The sequence below is a fragment of the Genypterus blacodes genome, unplaced genomic scaffold, assembly GCF_046128005.1.
Source record: "Genypterus blacodes isolate CSIRO-AG114 ecotype Tasmania unplaced genomic scaffold, CSIRO-AGI_Gbla_v1 ptg000111l_1, whole genome shotgun sequence".
Classification (NCBI taxonomy): Eukaryota; Metazoa; Chordata; class Actinopteri; order Ophidiiformes; family Ophidiidae; genus Genypterus; species Genypterus blacodes.
In genome coordinates, this window is record NW_027466915.1 from 714,222 (window position 1) to 734,747 (window position 20,526).

General features: G+C 39.4%; 1 protein-coding gene across 1 annotated transcript in view; it reads right to left on the reverse strand.

Moving 5' to 3' along the window:
- Positions 1–8,740, reverse strand: part of tmem132e (transmembrane protein 132E) — a 273,517-nt gene extending 264,777 nt beyond the window's left edge. Inside the window, exon 1 of the mRNA XM_076161302.1 lies at positions 7,675–8,740. Coding sequence (XP_076017417.1) covers positions 7,675–7,735 — 61 coding nt within the window. The 5' untranslated portion in view covers positions 7,736–8,740. The remainder of the gene's footprint in view (positions 1–7,674) is intronic.
- Positions 8,741–20,526: the final 11,786 nt, after the last annotated feature.

The window sequence follows — 20,526 nt, forward strand, 5'->3', positions numbered from 1 at the left end:
AAAACATTTATATATTCAACTAAACTGGCACTAAACTGCTTTTTTGGCACCATGAATGGTAGCTTGCAAATCAGCTTCTAACATAAATATTCTTTTGCACATTTCCAACTTCACTCACTTGATTTTCAAGTGCTGGATGAAAAAGGCAGATACAACAAGTAAGCCCATTTCACACTGGACACCTACAAATTTAACATTATTGCTGCCACGTTTCAGGTGTCACCTTCTTCAAAGACCAAAATGACAATCAATTATGCCTGAGACAAGAAAGACTGCCATTCTTTAAGGGCACAACTAGTACATCTTGTGCAATCTAAGATGTTGAATCAAAGGTACACCATGTCAGCTGGGGGGGATGGGGTGTAGAGCCATCCTTTCAGCATTCACTGTGAAAAACAAATCTTTGTAGGTAGGGTAAGGAAACCCAAATGAGAATAACTGTCAGGTAGAAGCCAGTGCAGATGCAGGAAGACAAAACCTTTCTTGTTGCTAATGAAGTTCGTTGCTTAGTGCAGTGGTTCCTAAAGTGGGAACCACAGAGCTACGGGATCGGAAGAGGAGCGATATGAATACCGCCTCAGGTAAATGAATGAGAGAGAAAAAACTTCTGATCTATATAAGGGGGGCGCGAAAGAAAAAGTTTGGGAACCACTTGCCTATTGAATAAGACATTATTTTGTTTCAAAGTTTATTTTACAGTCTGTCGTTTCTGCACGTGTGTTTTGGGATTTTTTTTCTAGCTTTGATCTTCAGTATGTCAATAATAGATACATATTTTGTTGAGTACAGAGACGTTGCATTTCACAGGCTGAGGCATAAGATAAAGTCTGGTTCTATGATGGTGATATTGAGACTGGTGGTTCCCAACAAACACACAACATATGCATTGTAGGCTTTTAGGGGTGGTGGAAAATATTGACTCTTGTCATAAACAATTTGTGAATCATCTTACGTTTAATCTTGCAAAAGTTGCATATTTATAGCTTTTTAAACAGTTTTTTGTTGATAAACTGGATTTAGCTAGCGGTTAGCCCTGGCCCGATAGATGCCTTATTGTACAGTCGACACACGCTGGTGTTGGAAAACATGGTTGAAGAAGCCCGCAGAGAGAATGCAGCACATATGATGGTACTACAAGCAACATTCAGTCACGTTAACCTGTGTGATGAAGAGGCTAGTATAGCCCTGCATCTAACCCCCATATGCTGGGAATCAACACTGCACAAATTCCCAGTTACTCTCAGAGAGCAAAGTGAATAACAGATTGATTTATTATTTACTGTATTTGCAGTGACCTTTGCTCAAACAGTGTGCAAAGACGTGTAATCAGGGGAAATCAGAGCTGAAGCTGTTGTTTCCTAAAGCAGAACGTCGGTTTGATTGTTGGTGTACAATGTACAATGATATAGTTTTTGTTTGGCATATTTCTAAAGGTTTGATATTATAAGTCTGATTGTTTATGCCGTCAATTAGGCACAGGTTTAATTAAACATTGATTGAAGTCCACATCCTTCATTAAAGATTAAAGTTTGTAGGCGCAGCTTTTCTTAATTTTCTTTATCATTTCTAAACAAGATGCACTCAATTATGAAAAGTTTTTAAAAGTTGGCTTGCCTTAATACCATAGCATCAAATTGCAATACTTACAGGTCCTCAATACTTGAACAGAATCACACTACTGAAAAGAATCGGAATATATATCATGTCTGCAGCAAAATATCATTGGAATATCGCATCAGCAGGTGTCAACTCCAGCCATATGTAATGTTGGAATATGCTGTGCATTGTGGGCTTACTGTGGAATACAGTCACTGGTGAAATCTTCAGACCATGACACAGAGAGGGGAAAAAGTATAAATCAGTTCCAACATAATTATATGTCGAGTGCAAAAACACACAAAAAACACAGAATTACTGTGTAACTATAATGTTCGGAATTAACTGACTTGAATCGTAAACCATGGCATGTCGGCATGGGGTCAGCTGTAAGGGAATGGCATTTCAGGTGGACAGGAGAGCCATCTAGCCATTAGTCAGAGTTGTTGTTTACTCTGAGTGTAACCCTGCGGCCACACCGAACTGGGAAGTGTCGCACCACGGAAATCGTGATTGAGGGGCGGCCACACTGGCTGCAGAAGTGCGGCGATTCAAAATAAAATCCAACATTAAATTAAATTAAATCAAATCAAATTGGTGACATCTTCACATCCACAAGGTCTACATCTTCATTTTTCCCAGTCGGAGGATCATTCTTATAGTACATCTGAGGTTACATGAACTGTGGGATAAGAGAACTGATCCCACAGCTGAAAAGAAAATGGTGCTCGGAAAGATTAAGAGTTGGCTCGAGGCAGAAGGGAAAGCTGAGGTTGGTCTGACTGCTTTTGCAGATTTTTAGCAATGGGAATTAGAGTGCAGCACAGAGTCAATATATGCTGAAAGGTAAAAAATCTGGCCATATTTATTTTATTTCCACTGCACTGATCAAAGACAAATCCTCCAAATAAGGCAAACTGTCCATAGGGATGTAAGCAAAGAGATGTGCTGATAAGCAAAGCAGGAGAGCTGAGGATGTTGTCCCAGATGGTCAACTGTTTTAAATTAACACGGATTTTATAGCCAATGTTTAATGCCATCAATTATAAATGGTCTTCTTCATATATAGGCTTATCTTTTGGAAATGTGCAGTAAACATCTACAATATTGAAGCATGAGTGCAACAGTAGCCTGGTCCCAACTTTGCCACCAGATAAATGGTGGCTGTTAACCTTGTGCTGAAATATACAACAAATTCATAAAAACAATACAGCTAACTAAAGTAAATTCATTCAATGTGCATTTGAGGTACAGTGTATGAGAACCTCAGCATCATATCAGCATTACAAAAGTACATAACAACCTGAGCATTGTTGTTAGGACCTCAGAAAGCTGAATAAGAACTGGAGAAAGGCCACTGAAGAGAGTGCATTGATCCCCTTCCCCTCTAAGGTGAAGAAGGAACCTTGGCTGTTCAAACTACTTGCTGGTGATCTATATAATAGTATAATAAGCATAGTCTAAGGGGTTAATCCCACTGAAATGATTTGGTACAGAAAAAAAAATTAATTGGGTTACACAACTATCACTTTGGTACCGAACACAGTTATTCATTAGCCTTAACATTATTATTCACCACCTGTACAACCCAACTCTACAGGTCACTGGCTGTGCTATGTAACCTTTGCTTTGTCTCCTTATGCACCTAATTCACATGTGTATCACATATCCTTGTTCTCATCAGTGTTTCTTTCTTTTTCTCTTTTTCCCCCCTTTCTCCCCCTCTCTGTGTATGAAAACAATCTCCAAACATGTCTCATTGTCATGTCCAATGCTTTCTTCAATAAAATATTCAACCAAAAAAAACATTTAAAAATGTCTACATACAGAATTTGATACATTTTAGTGACATTTAATCACTTCTTTCTAGCTACCAGATATATGTGTCTTCATTACCATAATGAATAGGAATTGAACATCTTCATTATCTCTTGCTGAAAATCTTAATGTTATGTAAATCATGTAATCAAGTCAGGCAAAACAGAGAGAATTGTTCTATCTCCAGTAAAAATGTAATTCAGCTTTACTTAAACAGTAAAAACTGTGCGGCTGACAATTTAGAAGAAATATTTGTTTATCGGGAATATATATTGGGACCAAGTAAGAAACAGGTCTTGTCAGATTTGATGTGGGGTTCTTCACAGATATGTGTAATGACCAGACTATGCAGCTCATGAAGAAACATGTCTATAAAGCATCCACCAGCTTAAGGATCTAAGGCTGTATTCAGACTTGGCTCGTTTGGAGCCCTTATACCAAAATCGGGAGTGTTTACCCCCCTAGATCGGTTCGTTTGGGCATGTGTGTACACACAATCGCAGTGCGGTCTGAACCAAATCAGCTCCACAGGGCGAATCGTTGGCAGTGAGAAAGCAGCCAGCTCAATAAATGATACAACTCACCTGCTGTATTATATATGCGATGAAAAAGAGTTTGTTGATAATGTGTATTGGCTCATAAATATTATAAATATCTAACCAAGCTTACCTGATGCATCACAAATTGTTTTGTAATATTTGGTTGTTTGCCTCCATCAGAGCACATCTTTTCCTACGGAAAACTTGTGACTTGAAGCATCAACACATTGTTATTCATTTGTAGCCTTGATACTCGCTCAAAATTAGTGTATTGTCAATGTACCTAAAGTTGTTAAATCAACGAGACAAAAGCAAGCGAAGCAATGACGCACACATGGTAGTGATGCTCCGTTTTCGATTGTGTCTTGCTCAAATCTGACCAATCACAGAACAGTTTGCATTTGTTTGTTTACAAATTTTAGACAGTCGGTGAGTGTTCTTGTGTGAGCACAAATCCAATCAAGGATTGCTTGTAAACATTATTCCCCAGATCGGAACAAAGCAAACGAATCACATGTCTGAATACAGCCATCTAATGACTCTTGTAAGTACTTTTCATTTTTACGAAATGTGGCCTTTTGGTAGACTGAACACTAAGTGAGGGCATTTTCAAAATGGTAAATTGAATGCTATTAAGGCTATCATCTCTGCGGGCAAAACATGCCTGCTATCTGCTGTCTGCTGTCTGCGGGTACGTGGATTCTAATCACTAGCTACGTGGCCTGAAAAGGTTCATGCCATGAAAACAATTTGTGTCCTCCTTACAGCAAAAACCACCATGAAGCCCTCAAGCCCTTGGTTGGGGTATTCAAGCTACGTTGAACGGAACCAGTGCTTAACAAAAGCTTCCCTTCTCTGCTGATGAAGGACCACATCCTTAGAATTCACACCACAACAGTCACTGCACAGCCACAATGCCTCACAACAGCTTGGAGCTAAAAAATAAAGCACTGTGCATCAAGGGGCTCCAAGCCGAAAAGGGCTTCAAGGAGATTTCAAATCCCGTTTTTAACCACAATAAATTTGCAGTATTGCCCTTTTTTCAACAATTAAACGAGGGAAATCAAGTGAAAATCTTTAAAGGTTTGACAGTACTGCCAAGACCGGCTGCAGTTGCGTAGAATAAGAACTCATCTTCCCAGTAAAAGCATGCTTTTTCATGATATCATTCTGTTTAGAGAGCAGCCTTCAGGTCACCTGTCTCTGAACACTAAAATAATTAAAACTGGTATCACACTTCAACTGGGTTTACAATTTTTTTGTTTGTTTCACCACATGTAAATCAATTAGGGTAGAACATGAGAAGGGGTGGTTCACACAGGCACTTTGTCTGCTCTGTCTACTCTAGAAGATAGGCTGGTGCTGGGAAAGCTGCCAAGAACATACAAACCATGACTGGGCAAACACTGCTCCCTAAGCCACGTTATGCTGCTGACTGTAGAAGCTGCCTCAAGCAAATCAGATGTGCTTAATCACTGTTTGCCGCACCTACAGGACTCTCGTGTCAGGCGGTTAGTCATAATCCATTCAACCCATCTAATTATCACATTTCATTGCAATATTTGTTATGCTATGTCAGTTTCATTTCAATATGTGCCTACAGCCTAAATGTGCTATATAGAGTACAGTGAGCGGAAGAAGTTGGATTCAGCAAATATCAAAGATTAGTCAGTACATCACATTCAATATGCCACAGCACATTCAGAAATTGCAATATTTTAATCATATTTATATATAGTTTAATCATATTTATAGTTATATATACTCACTTGCAAACATTTTGACCTGTCATAGTAATAAAGGCACAAGAGTAACTAATGGGATGTGCCAGTGATCCAGCAAACAATACCAAGGCCATGACCAAACTAAATCAAATGCAGCCATCATTATAGTACTAGCTGCACAAGATAAAATGATAAATGCCTATTATTTCATCTCACGTAAATGTATTAACACATTTTTCCAGAACGCTAGCGAAATTGTCTGACTTTCAGTTAATGTTTCAGCCAATGAATAATGTGTTGTTTTTGGTTATGGATTCATTTGAAGAGGATCTACAGGTATGTGTATATGTATGCTATTTGTATACGGCATCCCTACCACCTCCAGCTGGACTGCTGTTCTCCACCTGACCTTGACCTCTGACCCTCACCTGGGGAGGTTCCTCTCGGCATCAACAAAGCATCTTATTTAACTGAAGATAGCTGATGAAACCACATAACCTCAGCACCATCTCAACAGAAAATAAATCCCAACGCGAGGTTTGTATTTGGCAGCTATTCAAGCCAAGCAAAATGTGAATAAGTGCGAAGAATAAAGAATAATAGATTATTCACAATATACTATTTTTGTGAGAGCAACGAGTCTCCCACATAGGGATTAAGTCTGCTCCATCCAACAAGTTAGCTGCATTTCAAGAGATCTCGGTTCAAATTTTTCACTTAGTATAAGGTTATGACATGGGGCAAGTGTTGTTCTGGGTTGGCTACAGGTCTTGTGTGTACAACCTGAGGCCTTTAAGGCAAAGAGCTCAAGAAACCAACCTCAGGGGGCAGCAGGCCAAATGTCAAATCTGTTACTGGAATTACTTTTGACAGCCGCAGAAGCAGCAGCAGCAGCATTGTCCAGTAAGGTGGATATCTCTGCTCTGAGCAATGCTGACCACAAGGCATTGGTTGTTTGTGTAGGAGTATTACTGCGTGTAATTAACTTGATTCTCATCCTGGTGAAACCTTAAAGAAGAGCACACTCTTTAGAGATCATGTGGGCATTTCTCATAAGTGGTAATGCATCTGAGGGAAGACCTTGTGAAAAACAATTAGTAGAGGAGCAGATATTGTGAGTAGGTTGTAAATAGTGGTTACGCAAGAAATATGCAAAAATAAGAATAAAAATGTGCTCCTTGTTTCTGGGTGATGCATTTAGATTTGTGGGTCTAAACTCAAAAGCTGGGGTGCAGGTGAATAAACAAACCAGATCCAACTACATCACTAGGCATGTCACAAAGTCATCAATCTGATATCACTATACACACTTTCCCCTCAGTACATGGTTGCCTTCAAACCCTGGCGCCCAAGCACCCAAAAAATATCCCCAAAAATCAATTGAATCAATGGACATCTGTGGAGAGATGACATTTGCATTCATTTCAAGCATGGAGAGACTGTAGTTCTATCTAAATGGTTACACACTTAGAAAAGACAGATGCATTTGCAACTCATAAAAGTGAACAGAAGAAGAAAGTGTGATGTAATGTGATACATGTGTGTGGTTCCCTTTATTGGCTAATTAAACCTTATGGGACAATGATTATGTTTTGTTTAGATTTAATATTTTAGTCACTACCTTGTCTATCCCTATAATATTGACAGTATGTATAGTGTCACCTTTAATGTTTTGGGATGGAGGCATTTTTAATCTGCTATGCATATTTCTCATATGTTTTTTTAATCTCTTGAAGAATAAATGTATTATTCCGATATTACATCAATGTTTTCTTTGGTTTTGTGCTTTATGATGGCTATTTCACCCCATACACTGATTTAGTTTTGATATTTGTAAATGATAGGATTCATACTTCTTCTAAGTGTGTGAGTGTGTGCAGCAGCTACCTCCAGAGTTACATGTTACTGAATTTTAGCCCCATTACTTTTGTATGAGACACAGTTGTGATCATGAACGCCTCTGATGAGGAGGATTGGGGACGGGGATGTTTACTCACCACATGAGAGACCCGCTACACAGATAAGGAGAGTCCCTCTGCAAATCCGTACCCCTGACATTGTAGAAATCCAAGTCTGGATGTTAAATCCCTGTTGTTCCAGTAGCTAGTCGTGGGTGAATAAAGCTTTGTGCAGGCATTAGCCTGCGCAAGATGTTGGTTGACTTCTTCTTGATGCTGTTAAGTTGGATAATGCGCAATAGATGGATCGGTGTGAGTCTGGCGAGCCGCTGACCGAATGTGTGCGCTGCCTCAGTGGTGGTGAGCTCGTCTATTAAAACCGTGTCCAGTTCCAGTCAGTTGCCACCGTCCATGCGAGGCACGACCGAGCTGCGTCTTCTCCAAGCAAGAGAGCCCGATTTATCCACCCAAGAGGAAAAAGTTGCGGGTATCAGACTCCAAATTGTGAAATCGGAGAAGGAAAGACGCCGGTGATCCCGAAACGAGTCCAAGTCCCTGTGCCGAAACCGGTAAATGCCCCCAAAACCATTAATCAATGGACATCAGTGGAGAGGTGACGTGCGCCCCGGTTTACAGCAAGAGAGACCTGCGTCCCAAAATGACGAGATGACTGGTACGAATAAAAAGCAACTGAGATGGATGATTTGAAATGGCCTCAGTTGTTATTAATTCTGTCAATAAAATCTCGGAAATGAAACCTTTTTGCGCAAATGATTAAACACAAGAGGCGAAGAGGGCGAGAAAGCATCCAACGGATCCGCAGCGTTCTGGCTCAACTGCCAAATGTGACTTCTATGGTTTCATTGAAAACCCAAGGAGCGGAGAAAACTGGCATTTGATTCTGGATCAGAACGTGTCAAACTGGATCCCTAACTAACAGAAAAGGCGACGCTTTACTGAAAACCCACGCTTCTCCTTCAGCTTCCCACTAGGCTACTTCACCCTCCAAAGCGTGTTGCGACATTCACCCAGCTCGGTACCATCATGTTCAAATGACCAGAAAACATCCACAAAAAGTCGTTGTACTGTCTTGTCACGGTTAACTTTGTTATGTTAAAGCACGGAACCGGACCGGACCATCGTTTGCGCTGCTGAAACACAGTGTACAGTCTGAACCCCAGCCAAGTCCGCCAAGTCCCGGTTTTTACTGTGACTCTCTGTCCTTTGGCTCCCCTGTAGGTCTCAGTAGCGGTTCTTCGTGGAGGAGGAACATTCCTGAAGACTGTCTGGAGCAATCGCACCGCTCAGCCTCTAAACTCCGCTTTAAACTCACGTACTCACCGAAGTATGCACAAGCTCACCACTCCAGGCTGTCAAGTCAGCTGTTATAAGCACAGTTTCCGAAAAATAATTTCAGAATAAACGATTATGTTTGTGTGTTATTTAGATATCAGGAAAAATTAATTAGGGGTAGTTGTGGTTAAAAACAACACCAATAATAATAATAATACTATGAATAACAAACTCAAAAGGTAAACCTGTGACTTTAAAAACAAACAAAAAATAAATTAATGACATGAAGAGTTAATGCAATAAGATATTTGTATCAGATCTAGATACACGTGAAATCAGTTTATTTGTCACAATCAAAGTTTCCAAGATAAAATATCGACCAACAGAACCGGCGAAGTTGCGCTTTTATTGTGAAGGCAAAACTGATCATTTCCCTGTATTATAGCGGTTATGCCTGTTGTGCCTCACGTACCCCAAAGCGGCATCTTAGCCAAAAAAATTAATTCCGTAAGTGTTACTGTCTTGATCATCATCATTAGAGGAGTGCTGCTAAGAAGAATCATTTCTCACTGGAGAAAGACAAAAGCCTACCGAGTAAACCACTGTGACTCATGTGGAGACACTGCTCCTCTGCAGTCCCGTTACAGTGCCAATGTGCTTCTGTGATTTCTATTTATGACCTAAGTGAGCTGGATTTATAGCGCGTTTAAGGTCTATGAATAAAATAGTAAAATGTCAGTTAAAAGTGTAAAACTGTTGCAATATTCACAGTAAAATCATTCTATTATTGTACAAACACAGGGACTTTGAAATGTTGCACTTCACGTGTCAACAAAACAGGCTAAATTGATGTGTTTTTTATGAGTGACTTGGTGGTTCAAAACAAAGACGAATTAATAAACAATACACTGCCTATGCTGACTGTATTGAAGACATGTCCAGGTTTTCTATAAAAAGATGGATTTTAAAAATATTCCTGCTTCAGAGTAGGGTTATAGCCCATTTCACTATACTCTGTCAACAACAACAAAGATGACAACCAGAGGTGTCATTATAGAATTAACAGAAACAAAAACAACATAAATATCGTGAAGATCTATTAAATTCATGATAAATGTCAAGGTGTGTGGTGTGCGAGTGAGATGATCATGGAGAGTGTTTACTGGCCTAGAACTGCTCTTTGTGAAAGGGTTACAAATGACCTTATTGCACAGTGAGCATAGTTAATGTGACATCTCCAAAGTGGAAGAGTGTTGAATAAACAACCTGAACTTTTTAAAGCTTGGCTCATATGTTCCCCTTTCACTAAGAAAGAATGCTAAGCTTTCAGTATTCACTTTTGCTCCTTTTCCACTTGATGTGTATGTAATAAAGAATAATCAAAGTTTTTCCAGACCTGTAGCCCCTTTATTGCAGTATTGCAGCAGTCCTTAAGCTGCTACGTCTCTGCTCTATGCACCTGCAGCAATCTGAAAGTCTAAGCTAAACAATGCTCTAGTAACCCTTTCAGATTTCCCCCTAAAAAAAGACTGCACATTCAAATGTGTGTAAAGATTACAGCTTTTTTCACCATATATTCAAGGCCTATAGATAAAGTGACGTCAGATTTTAGTAAGTCTGTTCAAATTGAAATGTTGGTAATATTCCGCTGTTCCCTGTATATTACCTTGGTGGATAATGGAAGTGTTTGATAAAGGCCTTGACTGTGTTCTGTGGCTCATGTTCTGTGACATGCTGTGTATCTCAGTGGCCAAGCTTAAGTGGACACCGAGTTTTGAAAGGAAATTGTGAAAAATTAAATACCAAAAAATACCTTTACAAGAAAACCTTCAAGTGGTGGACATTTTACATGTTGTTTTTATGGATTGTGTGGGTTTGGGAGCTGTTTTGATGTCAAGACAATGTGGAAAAGGAGAAGATCTTATACTGTAAAGGCTCTGCAAATGCCATGTAAACATTTTTGACGTTCTGTGATAATAATTGTCCTAATAACTAATCTCACTTGAACAGGGCTTTAATTGGAAACAATTCAAAAATGATGGTCAATGAGACAGGCTTACAAGAAGAATCAAGGCAGCAACCAGACTTGATCAACATATCCAAAAGGGGAAAGGCAGATATTCAAAAGACGTAAATACTGACAAAGATCAATAACAACAAGTAGGCAGACAGGCCAAAGAAATGCTGGGCTGTACTACAAATGTTAACCTGGCTGTTACAGTCAGTGAAAGCGGACCCAAATGCTGACTCGGACTAAAGCAGGCGGAGAAGAAAAAGGCTTTAATCCCAAATATAGAGAGACAAGGTCTTAAAATAAACAGGATCATGCAGGTACATGCAAATTCATGTTGTCAAGGCAGACCAAAAACAGGGAAACAGTACAAAAAGGGCTGGACAAAAGCCCAAGGTCTACAACAAAGAATAGGTCTGAACACAGAAATCAAGACAAGGCAAGGGAACAAGGGAACACTGGAGAGTAAGGAGAATCTGGTGAAAAGTGGATGAAAGACCTGAGGAGATATACTGTAGGGTTGATGGGAGACAGGCGTGCAGGCTGGCAGGTAAGGTGAATAATCCGGAGGAAGCCGGAGAGTGTCCAGGTCAGTGATAGTCAGCAATGCGCTGTTAGATTCCCCAGTATATATAAACTGTATATATGTATATATATATACGGCCTGTTTTCCTTTGACTTCTGCAATATTGTACTTGAGTTCCTTGTTTGGTTCTTCAGCTGTGTCACGAACCAAGCAGCATCGGCAAGGACACAAGGAAACGTTTGGAAAACCGGAGTGAGGAAAGATTACGGAAACCAGGATTAGATTTATCAAATGTTTCTTCATGAGCACATTACACGACTAAATCTCCGCTCAACAGAACTGAACAGGTTTCGCTATGGACCAAAGTGAAAAAAGTGCTTTCACTGCATGGAAGTTTCGCTACTTTTTTATTTATAAGGCATAAAGTAGGAAAAATATCACTGTGCAGTACAGTTTGTTTCCTCCGGCTGTGAAAATACTACCAACATAACATCAACGTTAAATTTGAAGAAGCATTTGCACGTAAGGGACGACACTACACAAGCTTCATATTAGTCAGCATTTCAGTAATATGTACTACTGCAGTGACAAATTATTATTATATAACCAGTGATTTGATAAGTGAATGCAGAAGATAAACAAATATACTACAACTTATAAATGGGAGCTGTTCTCTTTCGGGGTATAACTCAGTACTTGGTGCATCTACTCTCAAGTGGTGAAAACAGCCATGAAGATAAGATTTTGAATCTTCTAATGTCCAGATTTTGTTTGTGGACCAAGGGAACACTGACACTTTTAAAACAGTGTGATAATACCTTTGTACCTTTGTTATTTTCCTGTTTTGTAGATTCCATGTTGTAATATTTAATGTCTTTAAGGTGATTTTTATAGCTTGAAAGGCATGGAAATAGGAAGCATCCAAATCACCTACTTCTAAATAAAGAAGACACCAGCCGAGTAACCTAGCCTAATATTTCAGTGTATGATTGATGCCGAGTTTTTCTTCTTTCTTCTGTGGTCCACACAGGGAAAGAACAGCCCTGTATCAAAAGGAAGTACCCTCCACAATGAACTGATGTAAAGGGTCAGGTTGGACAAGAACAGGTGATGATGTGAAGAACCCTTTTAGCTCAGAAGGCAGTATCTGCCTCATGGTAGCTGAAGAAAAATGGGTAGCTGAAGTGGTAAATTGCTTAAGGGGTGCAGCCATGCGGCTGTAGTCCCTTATGATCCTTCTGTAGAAGTTAGCAAAGGCCAGAAACTTCTGGAGTTTCAGAGATGTGGGTAACCTAACCTGATTGTTGTTTGCTAGGATTTTATAAAATAGGATTGACTGACCACTGGGGAGTGAGCTGAAGAGATTACATGGAACTAGATGGACTCACAATGATTGCCAGAAAGGATGAGGTGGAAGGGCTCAGTTACATGAGTTGCAGGAGCGAGGAGCTTTCCATTGAGGCTGTGGGCTCAGAAAAGCCCTGCACTTACTCAAGTCTCAAGCATAGTGCTCCTGCGCCGAGATTTGAGGTTCTCCAGGCTGGGGATCTAGCTCAAGGTTATACTGAAGAAGGGGGACTAGCTGGGGCTAGAGAAGAAAGGTGCATAGAAACTTGGTCGACTTGATGTCCAATCTGCGGCACTCTGGCTGAGCGTGACCTGAGGTTTTCTAGGACTTTGCGAAGGACCTGGTCATGTTGTCCCAGGGCAAAGGTACAAAAAAATGTAATCTCAAAGTCAATCACTTGGTCCGAACGGAGAAATCAGGACAAGACAACAGGGACAGAGAGAGAGAGAGAGAGAGAGAGAGAGAGAGAGAGAGAAGACAATTTGCCAATGAGTAGGTAAAAAACCGTAGTAGATATACTGTTGGGTTGATGGGAGACAGGTGTGCAGTCTCAGTAGGTGAGGTGAATGAGCCATAATCAGGAGGGAGCTGGAGAGTGCCTAGAGAAGAGGCCACACAACTGATGGACAAGTTGAGAATGTCAGATTGTGGAACAACAGAAAGATTAATGCCAGGAAAAAAAATGAAATCTGGGGAATCTACTAACATGAAGGGACAGGTGTAGAACTCCATGTCGATGTCACCAACCAACAGTCTACTGCGACACTTTCCATCACGTCCAGGTCAGTAATTTAAGTAAATAACCATACAGAAAATTCAATTTCACAGGCATTTTTATTATGTGTACTAGTCATAATCAGTGTTATGATTTACTTTGTAGTGAAGAGTCTGCAAACTCATTAGCTGTGTTAAGATGTGGGCTCCAGACTAGTCTTGTAGGTACAGTACAATACAATGCATGTTTGCCTCAATGTTTCATTGCTTCCACATTTGCAGACAGATGCTGAGCTCATTATCACTTTTACAACTGTTACAGGAAGGAAATAATTGAGGTGACTAACAGGCGTGCTCTTCCCCATTCTGGCCAAAAACATAATGAGATCAGCCTTTTCCACTTTAGCAACTAATCTATCAAAACCACTTAGGCAAGTCCCTTGTAATTTTCCAGTTAAAAAACGTAGGGCAAAATGCAGAAGCACAGCAGCAGACAGGTTATGGCCATGTTAGTACAGCCACAACTCCGAGCACTTTAATTTATTCCACAACAGGGATTTAAATTTTCATCCTTTGACTTTTCCTAGCCGACATATTCAGGTGATCAATACCTCATCAGCTTTTAACTTTCTTGTTTATGCCTCTTTTCCTTAAATGTGTTTTCATCTCCTGCCACTATTCAGCCACATTTCCTTTTGCTGAATATTGGAGAAAGCATTTGACATGACATGCCAGGAGAGGCACGTGGTTATTAAACATTTTGGAGATTGTTTTTATACACACAGAGGGGGAGAGAAGAAAATAATAGAAAAATAACATTAGTGAGAACAAGGATATGTGATACACATGTGAATTAGGCGAAACAGTGACGTAGACTTTTGAGAGTGGAGATACTGCATTTATAGCCAGATGATGTGGCTCTGATAACCCCATAGTGATTCACATATAGTAGAATAATACAGTGCAGGTTATTTTGTTTGGGTCAAAATGGGTTTTGGGAAAACACATTGATTTTTGGAAAATAAGCGCACGGTTATGCACTCGAAATTCATCCAAAAGAAGGGCACTTTTAGGGCTTTCGTAAACAGGACACCAAGGTCAAGCATTGACAATGTCATGTGGTCTTGAAATGTGCTTGAAATGTCTTACTTGAGGTGGGGCCCGTGAAGTGAGAAATAAAGCAAGAAGAACAGATCAACAAACAAACAACATGACACTTAATTTCCAGATAAAAAATTACATGTACATTAGATTCTCAAAACTACGGCATGTGCAACTTATTTTCCAACCTTAAATGGTTACCACCTTCAATGGTTACCGCAGCTGAGTATACAATATGTCATCATTTTTGTTATGGTTCATTGAAATGAACCAGTGTTAGTTCAAAATGTACTTTTATTTACTTCTCTTTCTGTAAAACTGGTAGCAGAACCTATTAAAATTGAATAATTGATGTTCAGAGCCTAAAACAGAAATGCACAAAACCTAGCCACCATCATTCCAAAGTTTCAAGCAACAATGTCTTTATTGGAGTAATGCATAGCTTTGAGAGATTTTAGAGCAAACACAACTGTTTAGAGCATTCAAGGCCAAATACTAGCAGGTTGAAATGATGTTAACATTTTGAGACATTGTGTTATGTCCCCAACGGAACTCTTGACGTCATGATCAATTCTACTATCATTCCTGATTTGAATTCGTAGACGTCAGGAGAAGGTTCAGCTGTGAATTGTCTGTAAATGACGAAAAGTGATTTGGAAGTACAAAGTTTGAACATTTCAACAGAGGAGAGGATTGGACCAGAGGGGCAGCTTCTGCAGAGTAAGATGATGAGGTGTATGAAGGGTCTTCGTATAGAGATCTGAGCCAGTGTTCAACCTGAGATGTTTATCTTGTGCTAAATTCAGTTTTCATGAGCCATATGCTGTCTAATACTTAATTAATTAATTATTATAACTGAACATTCAAGCACTTAAGACAGGTTTCTCTGTGGTGTCAGGTCACAATATACAGTAGAAGCTGTAATATACTCTATATTATATGGATTTTTTATAGATAAGCTTGTGTTTTACATCTAGAACAAAACATATGCTGATTTAATGGATACCTACAATCATTACTAGATATGTACTGTACTTGCAAACAGTGAATGTTTATGCCAACTAGGAAGTGACTTTATAGGCACACTTTTTAGGCACTGCTGGAAGAAGACTTACCACGTGGGACAGGTAGAGGAAATGGTGTTGGGGTAAAAAAGTTTGTAAATGTAAAATGATCCAAAAGCCTTTAAAAATAACGAGAGAATATTAAATGTCCCATATTATGCTCAATATTAGCAATGTGACATGGTTCCATATGGTCTGTAGATAGAGAGACGCACAAACTCAGCTTTTGCAGTCTTTTCTCAATCCCTTCAATCAGTCACTTGTCCAGACGAGCTGTTTAGTGAGTGGTGTGGTGCAGCTCTGATTGTTTTATTACTAGGATAGGGAGGGAATCACATGCTATTGGGTTGTTGTGGCATCAACTCTGGCGCTGTACCTCTTGTAAATGTGTTGTGACAATGCTGATGAAACCTCCAGACCCACATGTCATTGATGTGTTACACACTTGAGCCCATCATGCATGAAAGCTCAAAAATGTACCTAAACACTGAAGCTGCTCTACATGATGAATGGCAGAATGACTGATCAATTAGTGCAGGAGGAGGGGTTTGGTTGTGGAATTAGCTTAAAATGTATTACAATGTCCATTTGACATTAACAACATTTCTGTATAATACGCATTACTTAGTTTATATGCAATCTATGTCATGGCTAGATGCTTTGAGGCCCATAAGAGTCTCAAATTTGCCAGTTACAGTATTGTAAAGAAAAATGATAGTACATAATATGATTGCCCTCGACAATGTCTTTGTAATCAAAAACTTAATGGTGTGAGGAGCTTAATACTTTTCTGAACTTATTGCACTTCAATAGGATAGCTCTAATTTTTTAATGAGGGCTATTTAATATCATCTGAATGCAGTGTTCACCATTATGAAATTGCGGTAGATCTATCTGAATTATTTTGCAGTGGTGTTGGAATCTGGCTTGGATGATGAAAAAAAAGTTGGGGTGGGTGAAAATGTTGATTTTCATACACGCCTACACAACACCTACATAAGAGTTTCTAGGGCCCTGACCAAGAATTCACGCTGCAGGCAATTAAAACGATCTCAACACCAACTCCAGTAATTACCTACAGAGCTGAATGAACAAAGATGCTGTCAATATTTAGACCGTCATTCAGGGTGAAAAAGGCAGACATGAGTGTGTTTTTGTGGGTTTCCTTCAGTGTCAGTATGATTTAGTCTTGTCAATAAATGTCCTGCCTGCTAAGTGCAAAATTAATGAGAAGCTGATTAATGCCATTCAAACCTTCACAGTTCTTTATGTCTTTAATTTGAGAGAGTGAATGAATAACTGTCTCCAAAACAATGCGAGGAGAACTGCTGCCCCAACTTCTGGAGTTAATGGTTTGTTGATTACTGATCAGTAATTCTATAATAGATAATAATGGATTAGATAGACCAAATGATGACCAAATGACCATTTACACCTCCAAGTGTTAAAGTTATTTCATTTTTAAACATTAAATTTTAGGTGAAGGACAACCATTCAGACTGCTTGCCACTTGTCAACACAAGATTTTTATTGGCTCTGGATGGCTATGATCCGGATCTGGTGGTCTTGTAGTCGGTCATTAAAAAAGATACAGATCTATGTGTAGTTGCTATGAGGAGGTTTTTACAGATTCTTTGAGTGCTTTCCTGTTCTTCCTAGTGTGGTGCTGTGTTGACTAAGAGAAGTCTTTCTCATAAAGACCTTTCGGAGACTGCACTGACATAAAACTCAATAATTGTAACTTTTTTAAAGCTGCACCCTTTGGAGAGACATCTGCAGTAAGAACAGCAGAATTGTTTTGACGGCCTGTATTTAATTTTCATCAGTGTGGACAGTTCATTCAAAGCACATTCAGCAAGTGTGCTGCAGTTTTCCAGCTGATCCTAGGGTGCCATGACATGATTCTTGAGATTGCTTGTCTTTGAATACAGCTTAGCACTTGCAGCATATGCAACCTGCCTCCACACCGATGAGGAATTTGTTTATAGCATCTGTTATATTCATTAGGCCATGTCTTTGAATATTGGATTTGAATTGTTTCCACTTCCTCATGGAGATGTACCATGCATTTTCTGAAACCAACAAATGAAAGGGCCCAAATGTGCAACAAAGGGTATCGTTCCATGTTGTGGCGCTTTGGAATCAGATACTGAATGGCCTATGGTACTCTGTACACAGTTGTGCACACAGCTGTTGGTGAAACATCATCAGGGAGGCATCAGGGAGTCTGTGTTTCTAGGTGTGTTTCAGTCATTAAAGTGGCTTAAACAAATAAGAAACCCTCACTGTGTGCAATATTGCAGCAGGAGGTTTCACCACAGCACAGTACTCCTTTGGAAAATGATGACCATTCTTGTTGAAGCATTTAATTTCCACTTCGACACAAAAGCACTTAAGCTCACTGACTGGGACCTTGGTGACTCTGGAAAATGTATCACTTTGTGGACATGGCCACAGAGAGATCCTTGTAATACTGTCCTCCCTCTGCCATAGGATATCATGTAAATGTAAATATAAATGGTGCATTTTGAGTTGGAGCAAGTTGTCATACTCTCCCGAAGAAAAACATTTGTTCTTCAACCCCAAGCGGTCTGAATTCTATTTGAAGCATATAAAAGTTGCACTGCAAAAATACTTGTTATATAAATATTCAGTATCCGTAGAATATCAAGAACAGTCTTGAATCCATAATCTATTTCTGTTTGTTACAGGACAACAAAACCAGAGATTTTTCACAAGCCAATATTTGTCCTCCTGTTCATTAAAAATGGTGTCTGCAGCTTTTAAGTGACACATAATATTCAGTGAAAGGTTAATCTGCAAATATGACGTTTATACCCCAGAGGATGATACACACAGCAAATATTTGGACCAAACATCCATGTTTGCTAATGTAAAAGTGCTTCCTGTGCCATCAGAAAGGAACAGCTTAGGAACAGGGTCCATTTGAGCCCAGTTTCCATAGCTGAATAAAGATCAGGAGAGGGATTGTGGGATGATGGAACGGTTCCAGTGATTAAAAGTAGCTATTACATGTTGGTCTCAGTAATTAACAAAAATAGATTTGACTGAATAAAAAAGGACCAGATATGTTTGGCAGCTTTCTCTGTTTACATTTTCTAATCCTTTGCATGTCCTACTTCCAGTGTTGGACTTGTGTTTGTCTTTCTTCTCTGGACTTTTCCATTTTAACCTTTATTTGACTTTTTTGTATCTGTCTTTGATTTATTGTTTTCCACTTAAATGACTGTGTACTGTTTTGATTTCTCTTGAGTGACTTAGTGCTCCTTCCATCATGCCCTGCTTTCTGCTGCCGCGGCAACAGCGTCTTCAGGTCACTTTTTGTAGTGTTTACCCAAATAGCCGTCTTCTCTCCCCTTGACATGCAGGTGTTCAGCTCTCTACTCTTCATCAAACAGAAGATGATGAATAGCTCCAGATCAGTTTTGTTGCAATTATATCCTGGGCTTCTTGCAAAAAATATACTTCTAAAGCAAATAAAAAGATATTTTTGTGGAGGGGATCACTGCTCACCGAGGGGCACTGAAGTCAACCACAAGGAGGGATTATCAAACATGGTGCTCCATGCTGCTGATCTCCGTATTGCAAGCAAAACTAACATTCAACCGTTCTCCTGGTGCTGGACAAAACAATGTTTACAGTTTTGAGTTTCTCACACATAAACTTTTGCAGAATTTATTCAATAATGGTGCAGATGGAATGAGTTTACTTCCTGAATACCTCCAACCTAACCCCTGGCATAGACAAACAGATATTTTGTACGTACTACCTTTTTGTAGAGACCCCACGAGAGAGGCATCTATTTTTCTTCTTTGTTGTATAACCAAGGTTGCATTAAAAGCACATGTGCAGACGAAATACAGACAATATGCACCCTCGGTTTCTCTTGAAATCTCCTTCCATTACCTTTGGTAGTGTGTGAAAGAACAAGCAACCTTGTGTGGCCTGAACATACTGTAGAAAGATGCTTAGAGGCAAAAATGCTACATTTCTTAGAAGTAAGAATAAGTGTCCTATATAAATGTTAGTAAATGTTAGGATTTGGTCTTAGCTCCTACATTATTCAATATAACTGGAGGCTCTAATGTTAGGTATTTTTGATCTTATTAGAAATTCCAAACCCTGCCCATGGAACAAAACTCTAACTGCAGAAATACTACTGTTACTACTACTACCAATATTAATAATAATAAATGTTTTTTGGCCACTGTAAATAAGCAACGCTCCATCAGTCCACACAAGCACCAAATATACAATAGACATTCATCCACATTTCCCCCAAACTCTAAACTAAACATCAAAATTAAAACACTTTCATGAGGATTGTTTTTCCTTTCTACAGTGTTTTTGCATCCCTGTTGAAGTCATGTTTGCTTCCACAAATAAAAGCTAAGATCTTGTTCTGAAGTGACCAGATCATCAACCCATAAAGCATGGGTTCACTCCAGGATCCGCCTCTTTGTTTTTTGTAGGGTCGCTATCGGCCGATTCTATTAGTGGCTATGATTACTTGCGCACCCACAGTCGGATCATTTCTAATAATCTCTTATGATCCTGTGTTTTAGGTTCTATTGTAAATGTCCTGATTTTTGTAGTATGATTTACCTGTTGTTTCTGTTGCTTATACTTCCTGCCTCTTTGTTTCCTGTCTTGATTACCTGATTGTCCTCATCTGTTCCACATCGTCATTACCCCCATGTGTATGTAGTTATATCTCACCTCTTGTTGGTTCATCCTGCTTTTGTTCCTGTTGCTCGTCTGTATTCTATGCTACCCTAGTTTTGTCAGTGTGTTCTTCTGTTCCTGATTTTGTCCCTGGTTATGTTTCTGGTTTATCTCTGTGCTCCTCTGGTTCAGCACAGCATGGTAATTG